Here is a 19,273-nt window from a genome sequence, read left to right as displayed (position 1 = left end):
TGAGGTTTTAGAGTCTACTGTTTAACCCTATGCACACACAGTGAAGTATAGAAAAAATTTAAACAAATTTAAACTGAAATCTTTCATTGACATTCTACTTACATTAGTACATAAGTAACATTTTTCTGTAGTTATGATAAGTCAGAATGTAAATCAGCCAAGAGAACAAAGAATAAACAAACTTTTTGATCAATTCTTGAACTTGGATTAGATTTTCTGTCTTAAAGTATACAATGAAATTAACAGAAGAAGTAAGTACTTCTATCACAGTCCTTAAGGGGCCACTTCACCTCAAAAATCTATAGTTTTTTATTCATTTCCAGAGATAAATGTGTTATTTGATTATCAGACAGTCACTTCCTCCAAAGAAAATGAAAGCCCTACACTGCTCTTTGTGCATGTAATTACAGTCAGTTAAATCTCAGTCTCCATGTTATTATTTAAGCTATATTCTACCACACTTAGTTTTCTGCCTCCTTTAATTTGTTTTATTTTGTTAAATCACCTGATCTAAATGATATCCTTATAAACTAGATATGCTTATAATACTTGTATAGCGTCGGAATAATGCAAGGATTTGTACTCTGTGTGTTATTAGAGTAAAAGATCTGAAAAAGTCCAATAAATTAAAAAAAACAACTGTCAAAGTTAATCTGACTCTGTAATAGAATGTGAATTAAAGTTTAGGTTTATTCTTTATTAACCAAGTGGGGAAAAAATGGCTGTAATGCATATTATATTATTGGATTATACTGCAATTATTAAACGATTACAGATGTAATGACACATACATTCATGAAATGATCAGTGCACTCAGGAGGAAGTGATGTTTCATTACTGCCTCTGTTCTTGTTCCTTCCTGTTCTCTCTCGCTCTCTCTCAGGAAGACATAAGCTTCTGACCTTGGTCTATAGAGCCGATGAGCACATTAAACGTCTGTGTCTTTATTATAGTGTCTCCCTGACGCCTTCATCCCAACAATAAAAGACTGTTTGTTCATATAAAAGCTGAAAGGAAACACACACTGTGCCATGTGACTTGAATTTGGGGAGAAATTTGTGCGGCGTTGACGGGGCAGTGATAAATTAAAAGACGGGGGGAAGAAACAGAGGAACATAAAAGCCAGCACCAGAATCAGCCGGGGAGCCTGTGGATGAAAGGGCCAAAGAAAAGGAGTGTGTGTGTGTGTGTGTGTTGAACAGAGCAGACACTGTGGTGATGATCCAGTCTGGGGCGATGGGACACAATGGGGAAGCGCACACACACAAAGAGAGAGACAGAACTATTTGATGACAGCTTTCTCTGACAGATGGAATCAACATAAATCAAACTCTGCGTGTGAGAGAGAGAGAGAGCAGAAATGGAGAAAGAGACAAGTTACTCCTCGTACACAATGTCACGTTGCCATGGTGATCAGCATCACTGAGCTGAGCGATTGGGCTCAGTGGTCCACATTATCACATCACACTTTGAATAAAACCGCTGTCCTGTCGTGTGCTGCTGCCGACACTGAAAGGAAATTAAAAGTGGGAAATTATGAGAAAGAGAGATATTAAGAAGAGGGGGACCTGAACGGAGAGATCAATATCTAGCTGTATAATTACCTACAGCTTCCTGGGTTGCTAGGAGACCAAATAGAGAAGAGATGTGAGGGAGAAGAGGGGAGGTGGAGAAGGAAGACAGCTGATGAAACAGAGAACGGGAAAACACACAAAGGCAGAGCGTGCGTCTTTATCGCCGGGCGTTAGCACCGAGCGCTGACAGAGTGAAGAAGAAAAGGTGCTGAGAAGCACAGAATGAGGAAGAGGAGGAAGATGAGGAGGCAGAGGACGGGTGATGAAGGTGCACCGGCCGTGCGACTGATCGATAGTGGGCTGCATGAATAATTACTGAGATATTGATACCGACTCTGTCTTCATCGCCACTCCTCCTCCTCCTCCTCCTCACCATTCATCACCGTCCGACACCTGCCTCATCCCCTCGTTTTCTTATTTGATAATTCTTCATTCAGCCTCTTTTCCCTTCTCTACCTCCACTCTTGTCTTTCTTTGTCTCAGTCTCTTTGTTTTAATGTTTGTGGATTTTTCTATCGATGTGTTTAGATTAGGGAACACATATTCACCATTAGTGCTTACTATATAAGTAGCATACTAGTCCTTTATTACTAATCATTAAGCACGTATTAACACCTTATTCTACATAACCTTATTCGACCTCTATTACGACATGAATTCAGATTTTCCCTACATAAAGTGATAATAGGTGCTTAATATCTACTAATAAAGAGCTAGTATGCTACTTATATGCATGTTAGTAAGCATCTAATGTTCATCAAATTTAGTTCATATGTTATGAGTCCTGCTGTATGAATAAATAAATAAAATAAAAAAGAACGTGCAACGACATCATTGTAAACTTTTATCGTTGAAGGACGGTGAATTTAAACCAGTCACACTGATATTATAACACCGGTGAACGCATTAAACGTCGTACTGTTCCTTTAAATGGAGCAAGAGGATGGGGAGCACAGGGAGGGATGGAGAGAGAGAGATAGAGCGATAGAGGGGAGGAGGAGAGAGAGAGGGAGACCTAGAAAAAGGGGGGGATGTGTGCACTTTCTCTTCTCTGTCTTTGAGAGGTGTGTGTGTGTGCTTTTCTTTTCAAGAAAGAAAGGAAGAAACAAAGCAACAAAGAAAGAAGGAAAGAAAAACAGGGGACTTCGTTGAAAAAGTGCTGCACATCTATTAAGGACTGATCTGCGCAGATTCTGCTGATTGCTCAGGACCATGTTGGACACGTTGGAGACAAACATCAACAGATTCCTGTGACGCCTGATGAGACGTTTGTAATCTCCTACAGGGACTAAATTCAGGATCATTGAAGGAGAAAAAAAAAGTTAAGGACACCAGCAGCTGCAAGAATGAGGTGATTTTTTCTCTCCAGTGGAGTCACAGAAAGTGTTAAAGAGGTAGAGGTTAAGAGATTTACTTGAATATTGATGAAAAGCTTCAAGGCACAAGATTATTCCCTGCAACAAGGTTTGCAAAGTTCATTTTTGGGCATAAAAATTAGCATTTCTGTTGATTTGTCTGGATATATTTGTTTCAGTATACTGCCATAGATTGATTGTGCTTTTATAGACTTCCTGAATAAATGAGACAAGTGGATCACTTTTTCCTTCCACTGAAACACTACTAGTTCTTTTTGCATCAACCTTTACTCGTCACCAACTACAGTTTGAGTGTTGATTCATAAAAAAATTAAAAAGATGGCACATAAGGAAAGAGGAACAGACCTAGGGTTTGTCAAGACAGGAGAGAGTCTGGGGGCCAAAGCAATCGTCGGAGCACCTACAGCCGGCGGAGGAGTGGTGGTCGAGGTCAGGGAGAAGAAAGGACCTCTGCGGGCAGCGATACCCACAATGCCTTTTCCTCTGGCTGTCATCTGTCTGTTCCTCAACACCTTCATACCTGGACTCGGTAAGTTGAGCATCAGGATTGTCCTGCTCTTTCCATGTATCTAAATCGATCCCTTTTTTTGTTGTATGAGGAGGAGACTGTTTTGATCCGTCTCTGTTCCTGCTCCTGTGTAAAAGAAAGAAATGCATGTCCATGAAGTTACTGAGTCAAAAAACCCAAGAGAAAATGTTGAATGAAAACAGATAAAGGAGACACTGCGTTGCTCATGAAACACACATACGAGAGAAGTTTGCAGACGTGGTGCAAGCAGACATGCCAGCAAACAGAAGTTGGCACACCATGACAAGTTTGGGATAAAAAAAATCTCCTAAGACCATTTAAGGCAGAAATCTACTTACATTAAATCCCCCGTTCAGGGTTTAATCCTCAGTGATGATACAGTCGCACATGGACTGGAATGAAGTGTGATTGCCGTTGAAATCCTACAACAACTACAACCACATATGATCACATCTGACTTCTCCTGCCTCTGTTTCAAATACACAATGACATCATGTCTGTTCGCGAGGACAAAGGGCCAATTCCAATTCCTATCTTAACCCTCAAGCTCAACCCTTAATCTTAACTGGCCCTCAAATCCAAGTGTTGAGGGTTATTTTTTCACTTAGAAATGGGACACCCCTTAAATGCAGATACGTCTTCAGACTGTAGGGGGCAGAATAACGCGAAAGCTGCGTCCAGTCTGTCAACTCCAAAAAAGAAGAAGAAGAACACATTTACGTCATCCGTAATAACCTATCAGTTAGTTTTAAGATGATACTCATACAAATACCACAACCACTGACATATTCAGCTGACAGTTACCACACACCACGGCTTATTGAAAAGTAAATGATAGCAAACGATCGCTTGTCCGCACTGGCCGGCTATTGACAATGGCGTAAGTAATCCATAATATGGGCCTTAACTAAGATAATACAATGGTCTCTATTAACAAAGAAAATACTTACGTTTGTAGCGTACTCGTTTTTCTGCTTTCTGCGCCATCTTTGTTCTGTCAAAACACGCAATGCATTCTGGGTAGCCCTTGCTCCCAAGGGTGATCTCGGAAAAAATCTCAATATTGAGGGCGATACAGCCCTTAAACTTGCCCCTCAACTTAATTTTTCTGAGAATCGGGTCAGCACTTGCACTAGAGGGAGCACGCATTTTTGAGATTGAGGGTTAAGATTGAGGCTTAAGCAAGGAATTGGAATTCACCAATAGACGTGTTCCTAAAGGAGTCTGAGTGCACAGGTGTGTCCACTATCCTTGTAGTTGCATGTGTGTGTGTGTGGGGGGGGGGGGGATCTCCAGGAAATCAAACTCTTCTCCTGCTATTGTTATATGAGAGTTTTAATCATCTGTGTTGATATTGTGGCAGTAAAAGCTATAATAAAATAATAATAAGCACATTATATTGAAACTTTTGCAGGCGAGACCAGCTCTCTTGGTCTAGATCTCAGACCTGTATTCAGTGTGATCTGGCTAATTAGTTCAAGGCTGTTAATAGCAGGTGTGAACGAGGTCTAACTGGAGAGGTCTCAATCCCCTCTATGTGTGTGTGAGTGTGTGTGATATACAGGTGGAATAAGAATGGTTTTCACCCCATTCACACCTTGTATTAAAATAATAGTGTCAGAGTGTGAATCCTAGCAGCTTCAGTGTGTCAGTGTGTGATAATGCCCGTGCTAAATGTGCCGTCTGCATGTCATCACAGCAGCAGGTGGAGGTGTCATCTCTCTGTCTCTGCATGTGTGTGTGTGTAAAGATCCATGGCAGGTGTCGTCATTACAGGCAGCAGCATTATCACAGCAGGCGAGACACATCATCACTTTCATTAGAATGGCTGGAAACCTTGACTTAGCACGGTCGGATGCTGTAAATCTGGCAGCGTGTATAGCTCCGTCGCTGTGGAAGCTACAGGCAGAAGATTGTCAGTGAAACACATCTAAAAAAAACACTTTACTGTGACTTTTCAACACCATTGTTCTCCTCATACTACAGACCCTCATCAAGTAGCTACAGCCTCCCAACCACCCAATAACCTCCGGTCGAATTAGTGTCACGTTACAGAAAGCTATCTAAGAGATTTAAGCTCTCAATTTCAACCGTGAGGAACATTGTGAGGAATTGGAAATGGCAGACCAAGAAAAATCTCAGATAAGCAGAGGCGAAGGATGGTGAGAACAGTCACAGTCAACCCACAGACCAGCTCCAAAGACCTACAACATCATCTTGCTGCAGATGGTGTCACTGTGCATCGTTCAACTATTCAACGCACTTTACACAAGGAGATGCTGTATGGAATAGTAATGCAGAAAAAGCCTTTTCTCTGCACCCGTCACAAACAGAGTCGTTTGAGGTATGCTAAAGCACACATTTGGACAAGCCAGCTTCATTTTGGAATAAGGTGCTGTGGACTGATGAAACTAAAATAGAGTTGTTTGGGAAAAACAAGGGGAAAGGACACTAGGCGGAAAAAGAACACAAGAAAACCACTTGCTACCTAAAGTAAAATTTGGTAGCGATTCGATCATGCTGTGGGGCTGTGTGGCCTCTCTCAATAGAGAGGTTGGTTCTCTCAATATCAGCAGATTCTGGAGAACAATGTCCAGGAATCGGTGACGAAGGTGACGTTGTGCTGGGGCTGGATCTTTCAACAAGACATCGACCCTGAACACTGCTCAAAATCTGCTAAGGCATTCATGCAGAGGAACAAATACAATGTTCAGGAATGGCCATCTCAGTCCCCAGACCTGAATATTATTGAAAATGTGTGGTGTGATTTAAAGCCGACTGTCCATCAAACCTGGACTACTGATGTTTTGTAAAGAAGAATGGTCCAAAATACCTTCCGCCAGAATCCAGACTCTAATTGGAAGCTATGGGAAGCGTTTAGAGGCTGTTATTTCTGCAAAAGGAGGATGCACAAAATGTTTCTTACCTAAACTTATGCACATGCCTAAATCATCTCAAATATCGCTGTGTTTGTCTCCTGCTATATTTAACTGAAATGTCTTATTCAAACAACCAATGATTTATAAAGGAAAATCATGAACAGTTACAGAGGTGCCCAAACCTTTGCATACCACTGTATTCTTATAATACTTGTATAAAGTCAGAATAATGTAAGGATTTGTATTCTGTGTGCTTTTAGAATCCAAACCGTCTATTTTTAAGACATTTCTTCCCATCTCTTACACCTTTTCCCTCTACAGTTTAATCCTCCACTCGGGCTGCTCGTCTCTGCATGTGCATCTCTGTATAGTAAGATTACGTAATAACATCTGGTAGTTTAGCACACACACACACGTGCACACACACACTGTGTGCAGCAGCAGCAGCAACTTCATCAATATGTTGATCCTCGCTTTGTACATAAAGTAAGTGGAGCTCAGGTTCAGGGCACACGGTAACACACTCGCTCGCACACACACACTCGCTCGCACACACACACACACAGTGTGTGTCATTGACTCATCCAGATTGCTTAAGTGTGTCAGCTGGGAAGCAGCAGGACATAAAACTGTTCCATGAAGTGGCGCTCAGTTGAGAACATGTTAACACTCGCGTCGTTAAGACACACAGAGAGAAAATTCTGATATTTTAATTTGAAGCAATTACAGCTCCAGATGCTGGTCGTCATTGTGAGCGTCTGTGTGTGTGGTTCTTATTTCTTCAAAAATCACAATAAATGCTGAATTATCGACCGCATAAATACGCCCCAAACACCCATTGATTAAAACAGGATCAGCAAATGCTCAAGTTTGACACAGATTTTCACACACTATGTTCAATATTGACTACAATATAGGTGTGTGTCTGTGTGTGCGTGTGTGTGTGTGCATGTACAGCGTAGGTTCGCCTTGAATGCCATGACATTTCATTGAATAGCTGTGGTTAGTTGTCATGACAACACCGACTGAAATGAACACAATGCATGCATGTGTGTGTGTGTGTGTGTGTGTGTGTGTGTGTGTGTGTGTGTGTGTGTGTGTGTGTGTGTGTGTGTGTGTGTGTGTGTGTGTGTGTGTGCACGTGTGTCATTGCAAATGGGAGTGAATTGAGTGAGACAGCATCTTGCTCTATTCAACCTGCAGCCATAATAAAATGTGGACATGTGTAACTGCATTATAGGGCAAAGCCAGAGCAGAGCGCCAGACATGCAGATACACTGGTGGACGAAGAAATACACACATAGATAGAATGTACACACACACACACACACACACACACACACAATGACAAATTATATAGGACACTTTTATGAAGCACAACTGAGAGCAGCTGAGTCCTTTATATTATGTATGTCTGTGTGAACAGATAAAGCTATAAAAAAAAAATGTAACATTGTGATAAAGGTCAAATTTGATTACCTTAAGTGAACCTGAAGATTGAGCTGGAGAATTAAATCTGACATTCATCTTCTCCTGGGTTTTGCTGTAATGCAATGAGTTCAAACTCTCTTGGCGAGGCTGGTATTCACCGTCAGCTTTGTAAATAATGACGCACACGCTCTTATTGTGAAGGAAAAACTACAGATCTCTGCAGTTTAAGTTTGTCGTGACAGGCAGAGATAGTCCAGTGTGTTGTGTTTTCTAGGTCATGCTGACCTGTTGTCTTGGATGTGTGTGTGTGTGTGTGTGTGTGTGTGTGTGTGTGTGTGTGTGTGTGTGTGTGTGTGTGTGTGTGTGTGTGTGTGTGTGTGTGTGTGTGTGTGTGTGTACGTGCGTGTGTGTGTACGTGCGTGTGTGTGTGTGTTCTTGTACTTGCGGCACACTGAGGACCAGTGAGGGTTTTTAACCAACAAAGTGAGGTCATTTTTAAAAAGTGGACATTTTGGCCGGTCCTCACTTTGTTTTCATTGAAATCACATCCTTAGGTTGTAAACATGATGTATCTCTGTTTTTAACAGAGTACAAAAACCCGTTTTACAGCCCTGGTGTTTCACACACTTTTTGCTCTGGGGCTCCACCTTCAGACAGTGTATTGTACTGCACCCAGTAGTTCTTTTTAGATGTCATTCATAAAGTAGATTTGTAATTGTGTTGATTTACAAAGTGGAAATGCTGATCCTCACTTTGTCAGCAACCCGGTCCTCAGTATGCAGCAAGTACAAGAAAGTGTCCCACCCACCACCTCAGTGTACTCAGTGCACTTTTCACAGTTCACTATTATCAATACTAATGTAACACTACAAATTGCACTGATTATAGTTGTGTTAATTACTCCAAAGCAGTGTCACTCTTGTTTTGTTTTTTAACTAGAGGGGCTTAGTATTAATTTGCACTTTTGTGAAACGCTAAGTGTGGTGATACAGGACATGAATTAAAAAGAAAATCACAAAATACAACAACACACAATGCATTTGTAAAGCAGTTCAATGGTTTTTGTTTTTAAAACCTTGAACAGTCGTGCACATGTGAGATCTTCAACTACAAAATAAACCCACATTTAAGTCAAAATAAACACTATTTAGATCATTAAATATATCACGATTTGTTTAATGCACCCCTAATTTAGTCTCAGCTTAGTGTGTGTGTGTTCTTGTAAGGGTTTTTCTCCTTTGTGGGGACCAAAAAAGGTTGCAAAAATGAAGGGGGTTAAAAGAGTCTAAAACAAACAAAAAGTAAAATACAAAGAGAAAAGCCTTGAAACACAGGGAGTAGAAACACAGCTAACAAAGTGACCTGAAACAGAGTGGAGAGCAGAGGGAGGAAGGGCTAACGAGACACAGGTGAGACTAATCAGACACAGGTGAGACTCGTCAGGGCGAGGCAAACGATCAACAGGGAAGAGAGGGCAGTAAGAAAAACTCAACTAAATAAACCTCAAAATAAAAGAGGAAACAAGGGACAGAAAACTAGACAGAGCTAAAAACTAGAGGTATAAAGATAAATATTCCACAAAAAGCACCTGGATAAATCATTTTGACAAGACATTTTGGCTGCTTCTCACGTACTGTCCACCATTTTAAGGGTTGGTTTTAAGGAATGAGTCCTCTTTATAAATGCTACGCAAACATTTCAGTGTGTGTGTGTGTGTTTTCAGAACATACGAGAACCAAATGGATTCACCATGAAAAAAAGCAGGACTTCTTGTTTGTCATTGTTAACTGGGTTAACTGAGGGCAAGCTGCAGGTAAACAGACACATTAACTGTAGTTTAAAGTTGGATCTGGTTTAAAAGGTTTAACAGATGTGTTAATGTTCAGTGGCATATTGAACTATCCAAAACTTACTTAAAGGTCCCATATTATGCAAAGTCAACTTTTTAATCATTTAAATCCTTATATTTGGGACTCTGGAGGTCCTATCACTCGGCAAAGTGTGAAAAAAGTTGACTCACTCATGTTTTTGTGGTCCTCCTCAGTCTAAGTACAGGAGATAAAACACGCGATGTTGACTTCCGCACTCACTGGGACGTCACAATGCGCTAAATTCCTGGAATTGTTGTCTCGCGGAGCTCCGCTTTGTCCGTAAAGCACGCACGAGTGCTGACGAGGGCAACGGTATCCGAAAATCGGAAGTCCGAGAAAAGTTCTATTCTTGGCTCCACAGTGCAGCACAGAGTCCTACACAAACTTCCAGCTTCAGAGGATTTATCTGTCCAGTGTCTAACTGCTGTTAGCTCCCAGTAGCCTCTGTGGCTGATGTCATTTCTTGTCCCTTAAGTTTCGTATTTACTTGTTTTTATGGTGGACCTAAAGAGATACTACTTAACTGAGGGTTCTGAACAAAAAAAGAGACACATTCTCATCATTGTTCATCACAAAAAAGTTGTCTTTGTATCTCTGTTTGAATTCAATTCACACGGCAAACGGAAATGCAGTGTGGTCGTGTGGTTATTAGAAATAAAATCTCCCTCTCAACACTGTGTTCCATAACTGCACAACACGACCACATTGTCTATTAAAATGCTGCTGCTCAGAAATGTTAGCGAGCGATCTAATCACGTTAAAAGCTTTCTCAAAAGCTGTTCTGCAGCACTGAAGACACTCCTGATGTTCTGCTTGTGGAACAAAGAGAAGACGGACTAATAATTTTTAAACCTGGATATACAGTAGATCAGTTGTTACCAAATTTAAAAGTGTTGGGGCCCATTTTATAATCTGAAAATCCTGTGAGATCCAAACCTAAACCTTGAATCATGACGATGATCATTATATCAGTCATCTTATTTCGGAACTTGCATACTTGCTTATTTACGCAACTGACGAATAAAGACGTGTTTATTATGTATTATTTATATATTAACGTTTAAATATTTAATGACCTTTGGGAATCACTGTTTTTTTTTTGGGAATTGATCAAAGAGCTGGTTTCAAATGTCACTGACAACCTAAATACTATATTAAGTACACTATTAAATACTAAAGAGTATTTAATATTGTACATATTAATCTATTGTGTGATATACAATTCTTTTCATATAAAGTTACACTGTCATAAGCATCTGTGAGCTTCATACACTGTAACGCCAAATGGATATTATTAGGATATTTAGCTGTTGAGTAAAAGATAAAGTCATTCATTTCTATTGTGTGAATAACTTTTCCATCACAGTTTTTTAAGTGCACCTGTCGTTCTCCTCGCTCTTCCCTTTCTTTTCCTTCTCTTTATTCTTCACTATCCCTTCTCTGTCTTTCTCACACTCCATCATTAACCTCCTACACTGCCAGTGGGTGCTCTGTGCAGATCTGTGTGTAATTACAGTCATTAGTCTGGGTAATATCTGTGCACACACACACACACACACACACTCTCCCACATGCAACATACAGACGATCCAAAAGCTTTTCACGCATGAAGTTAATGTTACAATGTCGATTTGTAACAAAGATTTAGTGAACCTTTTTGTCGTCATGCAGAACTTTCCATAAATCTCTGAACTTTCATACACGTCCTTCACATTTGGCCTTGTGTTCTACTCAAATGCCAGCAGCGTGGTCATTTTTGATATTTCATAATGTCTGCTTGTGAAAAAAAAACACTGGTGGGATATTAACGTGTTAGGTGTGATAATATGAAATTAAACTTTTTCTTTTTAAACTAATTTCACCATACCAGTGTGTAACTATCAACACGTATGATGATATTGTCATGCAGCTGTCACCAAAGCAGATGTTGTTGCTAATTATTATTGTTATATTTTATGGTTATTTGTTTCATTTTGTACGCACGCAGAGTTTGAAAAGCAGCACTAAACACTGAATAAATATGGACTTTTACTCTACATTAGCTACTAAGTAGCTAACATTAGCAACTCAGTAGCTAATATTGCTCTGTATGTGGCTAATTGTATGAGTAGCTGATAAGAGGTGAAACACAAAGTTTATCTATGCACACAGAGTTTAAACAGCAACAATACACAGTGAATATGGACTTATACTCAACATTAGCTACTGAGTAGCTAACTTTGCTCTGTATGTCGCTAATGGTATGAGTAGCTAAAAAAGAGGTGAAACATTTCTGTACGCACACAGTTTAAACAGCACCAGTAAACAGTGAATAAACATGGATTTTACTCAACATTAGCTAGTTAGCTCTGTATGTTGCTAATTGTATGAGTAGCTGATAAGAGGTGAAACACAACTTGTTTCTGCTGCCTCAAAGTAAACAAACAAACATGTTTAGTAATGTCAGGCATTTTCAATGCTAAAAATCTAAATTATTCCAATACAGTACAGTAGTATGTATCAAACACTTTCCCACTTTCTTAAATGGACCTAGACTGTTTTTTTTATAGATCAAATCAAATTAGAACATACATTATCTCAAGGCAGAGGCATGATATGATAAATCAAGTAGCTAATTTCAAAAACACAAATCACAAACAACTATACTACTTTATTATCAACACATTGTCAAATCCCTTCTTAGCTAAGCTCCCTTTTATTCCCTTTATCACATGTTTTGTCTTACAAATGGCCTGTTTCTTTCAGGTCTCTCCACTTCCTGCTGTGTGTTTTTCCCGCCTCTTTGATTACCACCACCTGCCTTAATGCATCACACCTGCATGTCGTTGGCTCTCCTCCCTATTTAAACTCTGTCTTTGCCTGTGGCTGCGCCAATTCTTCTTGTGCTCGCGTGTTGTTGGGGCCAGTGTTTTTCAAACCAAAGTTTGACTGTATTTAGAGAATGTTTCTGGGGTTATTGCACATATTTGATACCTGTTAGACTTATGGTCTTTGCTGTGGGGATTGATTTAAGTGTGCCAAACCTGAATTGTCATGAAAGGACTGTTTAACTTTCCTAGAGCCTACATTTGAGTCCTAGTCTCCTTGGTGCAGTGTGACAGGCCTGATATGACCCAACTTTATTTATAAAGCACTTTAATAGTGTTGTATAAAGTACCTTAAAGGGGTACTTAAGCAGAAAAAGACTTTGGTAGAAGTTGAAGTCACTTGTCATAATATAACTCAAGTAAAAGTATGAACCTTCATTCTCTGATATAAAATGTACTTGAGTTTAAGAAGTAAAAGTAGTTGTCTTTCAACTGGAAGGCTGTGGGTTCAATTCCTGGCTCGGCTAGTGTATGTGTCCTTGAGCAAGACACTTTACCCCATGACAAAACTATAGTTTAAAGCAGTTCATCAAGACTGGAAAAGCGCTATAAATCCAGACCATAACCAACTCTTCTGATTTTATTTGGTAGTTATATGTGACAAAGATAGTTATGGGAAATGTAGTCGAGTATTTGTACAGTATATGTGGATTTTGTACTTAAGTACAGCAACGAACTATGTGTACTTTGTTACATTACAACACTGCACTTTAAAAATCAAACCACAGAGGAACAAAGTGCTGCACAGAATAATAAATAAACACATAAAAAGTTCACATGAGGCTATAAATTACATCTAAAGAAACATCCAAAATAAGTGAAATGACATGAGACATGGGTAAAAGTAGCAACCATACTATAAAACATAATAAAACCAAAATAAATATAAAGATAACAGAAGAAATCACACAGAAACTGGAAACCCTTCAATCTTTTTTTAAAAAAGTTGCCTGTAACTAGAGACGGCAGCTTGCTGTCAGTCACAGCTCATGTGTGGAGGTGGTCATTCCGGAGCATCTGCTGGTGGGCGTGGCCTCTGTGACCAGAAGATTCCTCTATTAGATCAGACCATCGTCGTCTCTGGGTGGACGAGCTCCAATTAGCTCGCTGCTGCTCTTTCTGCGGAAAAGCTTTGAAATGGGAGTTGGCTGCAATCCAAACGTTAAATTCATCTGTCTGTGTCCATGTCTCATTTTATTAGATTTTATTATTATTCGGTGGTTTTTGACGTGAAATAGGCTCTATATCGGGTTTGTTTCAGATTGTGTGAGAGAATAAGATAACTCCAATAAAAGTGTCCTGATGAGAAGTGTTTCATTTTTTGTTCCTTTTCATTTGAAAAAATGTTTTCCATTTGTACAAAAACCATCAATTATTCAGCAGATCTGCTGGTATTTTTAATTTCTCCCTGCAGGTTTGTTGTACTGTTGTTGTTAATACTGTGTGCGACACAAGAAAAGCCTGATGTGCATCATGGCCTTGATCCATCTCTTTATCATCCTCCCTCTATTTCTTCTCACATGAGGAATTTAAGTATCACCGTTTGTTTTTGTTTCTTACTGAGAGTATGTCCATGATAAATTGATAAAAACGTCAACCATTGTGGTGATATTACGAACTCAACTGAGCCAAATTAACCCTTTAACACAGAGTGCATCGCCGACAAGTACATTACCGTAATTACACAACAGTTTGTGCTTCTGAAAGCTGGTTATTACGGTCACTTACACTGTTGCAGGAAGCTGGCGAATCAGCATCTTTGTCACCAGAGAGGAGAGAGTTGGGAAAAACGCCTGCACATAGTTTCCTATATTTTGGCCTGTTCTTGGACATTGAGACAAAAAATTAAAGAAAGTGTTCAAATTTAACACGCAAAATCTGGGGTTTATGTACAGCTACAGTGCCTTTTCTGAATAAAACTTTATTTTACTTCATTTTAAATAATTAATACAATATTTTAACATTTAACATAAATTGTAAATAACTGCCAGATATTGAAAGTGATGGAAAAATGGGCAAAAGCACTTACTCACAGAACACTTTCACCAAGCAAGAAAGGTGTCTGTGTTAAAGGGTTAAAATTTAAAATAAAAAAATAAAAACACCAGCACAAATGCATTCTGTCATTTGTGCACCTCAAAGTGCATAAAAACAAACACACATGCACTGATACATTAGTTTTTGATATTTAAAGGTGCATTATGTAATAAATCTAAAGCAACTGGCCATAAAATCCTCCTAATCAGAGACTCAGAAATAATGTTCATATAACAAACTGAACTCACCAACAACAACAGTACAGCCAAAATATTTGCATTAAAAAGAATCTTTTGCAGACGGCAAATCATGTTTATGTTTTGGCATGTGGCGCCACCTACTGCAATCTACCAATTATTGCAGTCAGTAGAGTCTCAGCTGCCGAGCAACCACGGGTTGCCAGTTACGTCTGAGCTACGATGGCGGAGAAAACGAAACCTAAAAGACCTCGCTATTTTGAATTTGTGTGGTAACCGTTTTTGGCCACATTCTTACAAATGGCGTCTTTAACCCAAGTGCAACTAAAGGTGCACAATATTAGCAACAGCATTAGTTTCTCTGAATTAAGATACATATTTGTCACATATGACCCATGTATGGTCAGAGCTACTGTATTTGAGGGACAGTGAAAAGTGTTTCTCAGAGTTTCTGGTGGGAACAAGGGGCACTAAGAGGTTGCTTTTGGGCCACCACTTGATAGGCTGGGTGTAGCGGTTAGCACTCTTGCCTTAGCAGCATGAAGATCTGGGGTCAGTGAGTCTTTAGGTGTCCCTGTGAAGGACTGGCAACCCGTGACCTTCATGTGGAGGATAAAGCAGCAGACGATGGATGAGTGTGAATTTAATTTAATAAAAGAAACAAGTATAGACATTTTTCCTAAACGGGTAATGTGGATATACTGCTGAGATGACGTGGGAAAAAGTCATTTATTTCCTTGTGGGAATGTTAGAGCCTCTCAGAAATGTATTGTTTTTCCAGGCTTATATTTAGGAGAAGCTGGGAGCATATCCATTCCAAACATTTAAAAAAAAAACATTTAAAAACAGTAGTAGTAGAATGAAAGAAAGAGTGGAAGTATTGTTTATCTACACTGTGTATGTCTTTCTCCTGAGGGGATGTTGTCATGGAAACAATTTGTAGTAGGGTAATCTGATTTGAGAGCACTGGGACTTACACACACACACACACACTGTAACTGTACAATGAGTGGGTTGTGGGAAGGTCCAGGTCTCATGATGAGAAGTGATATTGGGTTTCATTCAGGAAGACAAAGGCTGTGCACTGAGCATCAGTCTGTTTGTCTGTGTTTTGTTTTGTTTTGTTTGTTTGTTTCTCTAAGGCAGCCAATCAGGGCCAGACATTCAGTGACTTCTTTAGAAAAAGGTCACTTTTTATCATTGGAACCAGATGGAAAACATCAGGAAAGCATGGGAGGAAAGAGAAATCACGAGAATGTAGGGGATATAGACAATGGCAGCAGTGAGAAAATCTGACAAGTTGCATTCACTGAGCAGATTCAGTATACATAAATCTACAATATACTGTATAGTTAAGCGGTAAATCATGTGTTTTCTTTTGGTTCAAATGTACTTATATAACAGAAAAAGTTCTACATCACACTTGTTATTCATTCACTTTTTTCTCTCACTTTTTTAAATATCACAGGTACATTCATCTCAGCGTTCACAGTTCTGTGCGGAGCGCGCTGTGATCTGATCTCGGAGCGCGGCGTGTGCTGCGTGTTCTGGCTCAACGTGGCCGCGGCGCTGATCCAGGTGCTGACGGCCGTCATCATGGTCGGATGGATCATGAGCATCTTCTGGGGAATGGACATGGTCATCCTGGCAAGTCAGTACAGCTACTGATCTGAGATTATACTGGTTAATCTGGTGTGTTCACTGCCAAACTGATGCCACATGACACTGCCAAACTGATGCTCAGCATGAAATATATAGAGTTGTGGAATAACGGCAATAAATGATTTGACCTTTTGTGAGGTTCAATGATAGTGTGAAAAAATTCATGCATTTCTTATTTTCAGTCTATTGTAAAACATTGTTAACTAAAATACTCACACTAACACACCTAAGCACAAAAATGTGCTCATTGAAGCATGTTCAGATTACTGTTTTGCATGCATCATGAGACAAACTTGGCGATTTAAGGGTTAATATTAATATTAATATATGATATGTATGAGGACTGATGCTGGTTTTCAGAAAAATATAAAAATAAAACTGTTTGAACATTTATGAGCACATTTTGATGCTCTAGGTGACCTTTTTGAAGGCACATCTAAGAGTTAATGACAAGAAAATGTTATTATCAAGAAAAAACTAGCCAGATTACTGCATAAGAATAAGCATAATGGCTGAAAATAGACCCTATAAATGCAGCATTTGCACTCTCACACACACACAGTCATGTTTTCATTACTTTAGAAGATATTATTTTGACTGAGATTCATTTCCTGTAGTCTTTATATACCACTACCACTCCTACTGCTCTATATTATTATTATTATTATTCATATGTTGTATGTACCTTTTTCTTGCAACCTTCCAGTGAATGTACTTTTTGAATTTTGTGTTACTAGTGCAGTGCCCGTAGGAAGTATGTATTCCTATAGTGGGAGCTGAAGAAGATTTTTCAGTTATGGTAATGCATGATAAGGAACGTAAAGGCTAACATAATACAAACACTGGTGTGGCTGACAGTCACAACAGCTAGCTACGCTAATGATAATTGAAAATGAAAACATTTTTAGGTTGTGCCTAATGAGGTTGCACAGTGTTTGTATTATGTTAGCCCTACGCTAATGCTAATTGTAGCGTCGCTAGCTTACCTTTGGAAACAGGTTCGCCAAGTTAGCCGCAAAATAGTAGCATGCTAATGCAAAATAAATATGTGCTTCCGTATTGGTGAATGGACACCGACTTCGTCGTTTCAGTATAACACCATGTTCTGCAGCGAACTTTGTGAAAATGTCTCACCCACCATGAGGACAGCCTCTTCACTCCCACCTCCCCGCTCCAGACAGCGCAACTGCTGCTGATGAGCCGCTGCCTGCCTGGTGTAGCGTGATAAATCCGTGAAAAAAGGAAAATTCCTCCAAAAATTTGAAAATCAAGGATGCACACCATCGGGCCATGCTCAACCCACATCTAAAGTCTTAGCGCGATCTGACAAACGGTCAGCGAGATATTCCCGTCACAGACAGACAACGGACCCACAGACGCAACTTGCGTTATAGATAGATATTCCATCAGCCTGCCTCAGGACTACACATAATATAAATTAGCCAGTGGCCATAAACTGGCACGTTTACATGTCGATCGTCATAAAATATGCAGCATCCTCAATGTCAAATAAATAATGAAATAAGACCTTTTAAACAACATAACCCTTATTATATATCATAAGTCATGAACTTGTTTCGCCAGAGCAGCACTGTATTATACAACATGTGTGTGCATGCCTGCAGGACGTGTGTGCGTGTGCATGTTTCTGTTTCTCAGGCCTTTGGCCACATGTCTTATTCAACATGTTGCTGCTTAAAAAGCCTCCCGTTAGAGCCCGCGGCTAACAGGCATCCCAATGTTTACACTGAATATGAAAACCCTTTTTTTTCCTCTCCCCTCTCTGAGCCCAGATCCTCACGCTGTAATCATACATGCTCTTTGTCTTTGAAGAGTTTGCCTCTGATAGAACTCTTTCCCCGTCGTCGTCTCGCATGTGAAAGTGAATAGCGAGTGTAATGTGGTTCTTATTGTGCACGTTCTTCATCTCTAATGAGCTTTGTGCTGATACGATGACTGACTGGCTTTCCCTTTCTTTCCATACCTCCGTCTTTTCAAACACGGCTCCCTCCTTTCTTTATCTATCTAATGATCGTGGTATTATCTGCCTCCCACTGATCGCCTCCCTTCTGCCGTTCTCTCCGTCTAATGACTCTTTCTGTTTTATCTTGCCATATCCCTGCTCCCTCTCTTTTTATCACTCATGTTATTCCTCCCACTCTCTACACCCTCCCCTCCACCTCCACCTCCTTGCTCCGCGTACCTCTTTTTCCCCGTCTTCTTCTGCTCATCGATTCACTAAACCAGGATTGTGTTACTGTATATTTGATCATGTATTGTTTTGAACTTCACTTACAGCCAATTTCATAAATACTTAAAGGCCTTTAAAGCTGTTAAATCCTGACTAATTGTCTCTTTCTTGTTGCTCCTCCCTCCCTTCTTTACCTTCTTCTTCTTCATGGATCAGTTTCTGATGGTAGGTGTTTCTTTTTCTCTCTCACACACTATCAAGCATTGTCGAATGACGTAAAATAGCACAAACATACTGAATAGTTACCCAGGCAGAGTTCCCAGGCTTAGAAGTAACTTTTTTTAATCAGAACTACTTTCCCATGATCTCTCGTCTGGGACGGAAGTTATGTTTGGTATCCTGGATTCTTTGACCTTGGAATCCTTCAAATTCTACAGGCTTTTATTCAACATCTTCTGCTGATACGCTTCTTCTTCTTAACTCTGAAAATAGTTTAGTTGAAAGGAAGAAAAACACATGAAAGTAGTTGTAAAATAGAAGAACAGCCACACAGATTTGTCAAAGGGTGACCTGCATGGCCAAGAGGTCAGCAGCACACGTCGTAATAAATATTATGTAATAGTGTACAATATTGACATTTAAAGTAATAAATGACACTA

The 19,273-nt window shown here is 39.7% G+C and overlaps 1 protein-coding gene across 1 annotated transcript; it reads left to right on the top strand.

The window, feature by feature from the left end:
- Positions 1-3,268: 3,268 nt before the first annotated feature.
- On the top strand, positions 3,269-16,429 carry stum (stum, mechanosensory transduction mediator homolog; the record flags this gene model as incomplete). Its single annotated transcript, XM_083898529.1, has 2 exons — positions 3,269-3,479; positions 16,230-16,429. The coding sequence occupies 2 exons, from the start codon at positions 3,269-3,271 to the stop codon at positions 16,427-16,429; spliced, it is 411 nt and encodes a 136-aa protein (XP_083754655.1).
- Between the last annotated feature and the right edge of the window lie 2,844 nt (positions 16,430-19,273).

The sequence above is a fragment of the Microchirus variegatus genome (assembly GCF_963457635.1).
Source record: "Microchirus variegatus genome assembly, chromosome: 12".
NCBI classification, from domain to species: Eukaryota; Metazoa; Chordata; class Actinopteri; order Pleuronectiformes; family Soleidae; genus Microchirus; species Microchirus variegatus.
The sequence above is the reverse complement of the archived record's forward strand: the minus strand, read 5'-3'. Positions and strand labels throughout refer to the sequence as shown.